Genomic DNA, 2674 nt, shown 5'->3' on the forward strand with positions numbered 1-2674 from the left:
TTTCATAATTGTTATGTTTTGGTGCGATAGAGCTGATTTTAAAGCGAATTAACGGCAGTTAAGTAGAATTTTTTCGTGCCTTCGTTTAAAATTTCGATGGAAACCAGTAAATAGAACTGATTTAAATTAAAGGTAATTTTTTTTTAAATATTTGTACTGTAACGTTTTGGTATGGACCTCCATAAATTACAAACCATTATTACCATTTTCTGCATGGTGGTCAAATCTTTTTGAATACGTTGTCATAAAAAGCTTCCTGTTGAAGGGTTCTTTGATTTCAAGCAGTATTTTAAAACACCTTTCTCGAGAACGTGTTGTCGTTAAATTTGTCACTGCAATTTCGACTAAACTTATGCTGGATTTCCACTGGGCATTGAGATAACAAAAATAATCGGCACTATTATGGTTGTCAACGTCGATGTAATTTTTTCGTCAAGAAATAGCCCTCATCAGTCCAACTCCGTAGCTGGCGTTGGACTTGCGAGCGCTATTTTTTTACGAAGAAATGACATCGACGTCGACAATCGTAATAGGGCAGAATAAAAAAATTGTATAAATGAAATATGGAAACATTAGCGCTCAGTGAAAATCTGGTATAACACTCCCATAGAAAAAACATTTACTAGAATTTGGAACTTAATCACTATTATATAAATGTTCTCTCGAGAGTTGGGTCTAAATTAAGGTAATCCAAAAATGAACGTGAAAATGTAAAGTCGGAATTTTTATGCTCTCACCCTCTAGGAAAATAAACCCCTATTTTTCATTTTGAAATCAAAAAATATTCGGGGGTTTCCTCAAAGCACTCAAAGGTTTCTATGCATTTAATATGAAAAAAACACTTTTCGTAGGAACGGTATATAATTCTTAAAAATCAATATTTTTGGATCGGAAAACTGAGTTTCTCTTCCGTATATTGCCCAAAATAATACCCAATTATTTATTAAACAATTTGTTTTTTATAGTAACTATATTTCATAGCTCCGCCCAAACACCCAGAAAATGCCAGAAAATACAATAAGGGATAAATAAAAAATCTTTAGTATTAAATAATGGTTAAATAAACAATTGGGCATTATTATTGGAAGTCTCCTCAACAGCACCAGAGTTTTGCGATCGAAAAATATTGATTTTCAAGAATTCTATACCATTTCTACGGAAAGTTGTTTTTTCCCATACAAAATACATGAGCAACTTTGATCGATTTTTGATTTCAATATTAAAAAATAAGGGTATATTTTTCGATGTAGAACAAATCGATGGGGTGAGAGCATTATAATTTTGACTTTATTTTTTTTGCATCACCCTAGTATACATACATATGTACGCTACTGGAACGATCCAGATCAAAGGACTGTCGCCTCAGCACTATTCAACATTATTGAGGGATTTGTATGCTGTTACTACCTTATTAACGTCATCACATGAATATTTTGTATTGCCCAACTTTGACAAAAAAAATATTTGTTATTGAATGCCCAGTGGAAACTCCACATTCAAATTTTTTGTTATAAATTATTTGTTGTTGCAAAAAACGGATTTTAGTGATTATGAAAACACGACAGTATGCTGGCAAAATTTAGTTTCAACAAAACACAAGTTATTTTTTCATAAAAATAGAGAAGCACTTTTACTTCGATATTTAATATTTTTTTCTTTTATTCAAAACACAAACACAAAATCAAACTCAACAATTTTTAACATCTAAACATAAAACTATTCTATTTGCAAAAATTCTACAGTTGCAAAAACTAATACTACTCGTACATAAATACGCACTTCTTACGCATTGCTAGGACTCTTCAATGTGTGGCAGTGCTAAAAACGCATTGCTCTCAAGATGTACCGAAATGTAGATTAAACTACACCAATTTTGCTGCCATCTAACTTATTCTCGTTGAACAATTCCGATAGTATGTAAATTTTCGCTCCACCGCCTTCCCCTCCGGCTCACGACACTCGCTTCTACCGAATTGCACAGTGGGATAAACTTCCTCCCATTCGGCTTCGGGGCGACTTAGCACACCTTTAGGACGCACATATCCTTGCTGCTGCTGGTGCGGCTGCTGTTTCTGTTTATCTGTCCGCTGTTGTTGTAGCTGTTGGCTCGTCATCATAGTGGTGCCTATTTGATCTTCAACTGGCAATGGATTGTTCAACATTTGGGTGACACTACGCGACAACAGCACTGGCTGTATGCGATTATAGCCATTACAGCTGGGCTTATAGCGCGCAAATTTAATTGATAACCGCTCCATTTCATCGGACATCCACTTTTGCACTGATTTTGTGGGCATAATGAGTTTTGCAATGCGTGTTTTTATTTTTGCTAACGGTGTGTAATTTGTATTTCGAAATTTAATTTCTTAATAACTGCTCGAACGCTGAAAATATACTAAAAGTACAACAAGGCCAAGCGCTCAGTTTTATACGAAAGTGTGGACAGAACAAAGTGTAGATTACATACTTACGTAGTTCATTTGAAATACTTACCCTCTTCCCAAAGAAAATGTAACTGACTTTTAAAAAAGAATTCATTAATTGTTGGGTGTATGAAGCAGATGACTACTTGTTTAAATGCGACATGTTTTGATAAGGTAAAGCCTTAAATTATAGTAACGCCAATGAGCAATGTTAAATCGTAAAAAATTCGATGTGTAATTAAAATAAAATG

General features: G+C 34.0%; 1 protein-coding gene across 1 annotated transcript; it reads right to left on the reverse strand.

The window, feature by feature from the left end:
* Positions 1–2097: 2097 nt before the first annotated feature.
* Positions 2098–2649, reverse strand: LOC118741685 (the record flags this gene model as incomplete). Its single annotated transcript, XM_036473659.1, is given in 1 exon segment — positions 2098–2649. A coding segment is annotated over 1 exon segment (200 nt), but the record flags the coding sequence as incomplete, so codon positions are not given.
* Between the last annotated feature and the right edge of the window lie 25 nt (positions 2650–2674).

This window comes from Rhagoletis pomonella, unplaced genomic scaffold (assembly GCF_013731165.1).
Source record: "Rhagoletis pomonella isolate Grant_MI unplaced genomic scaffold, Rhpom_1.0 Rhpom_scaffold_00006, whole genome shotgun sequence".
NCBI lineage: Eukaryota > Metazoa > Arthropoda > Insecta > Diptera > Tephritidae > Rhagoletis > Rhagoletis pomonella.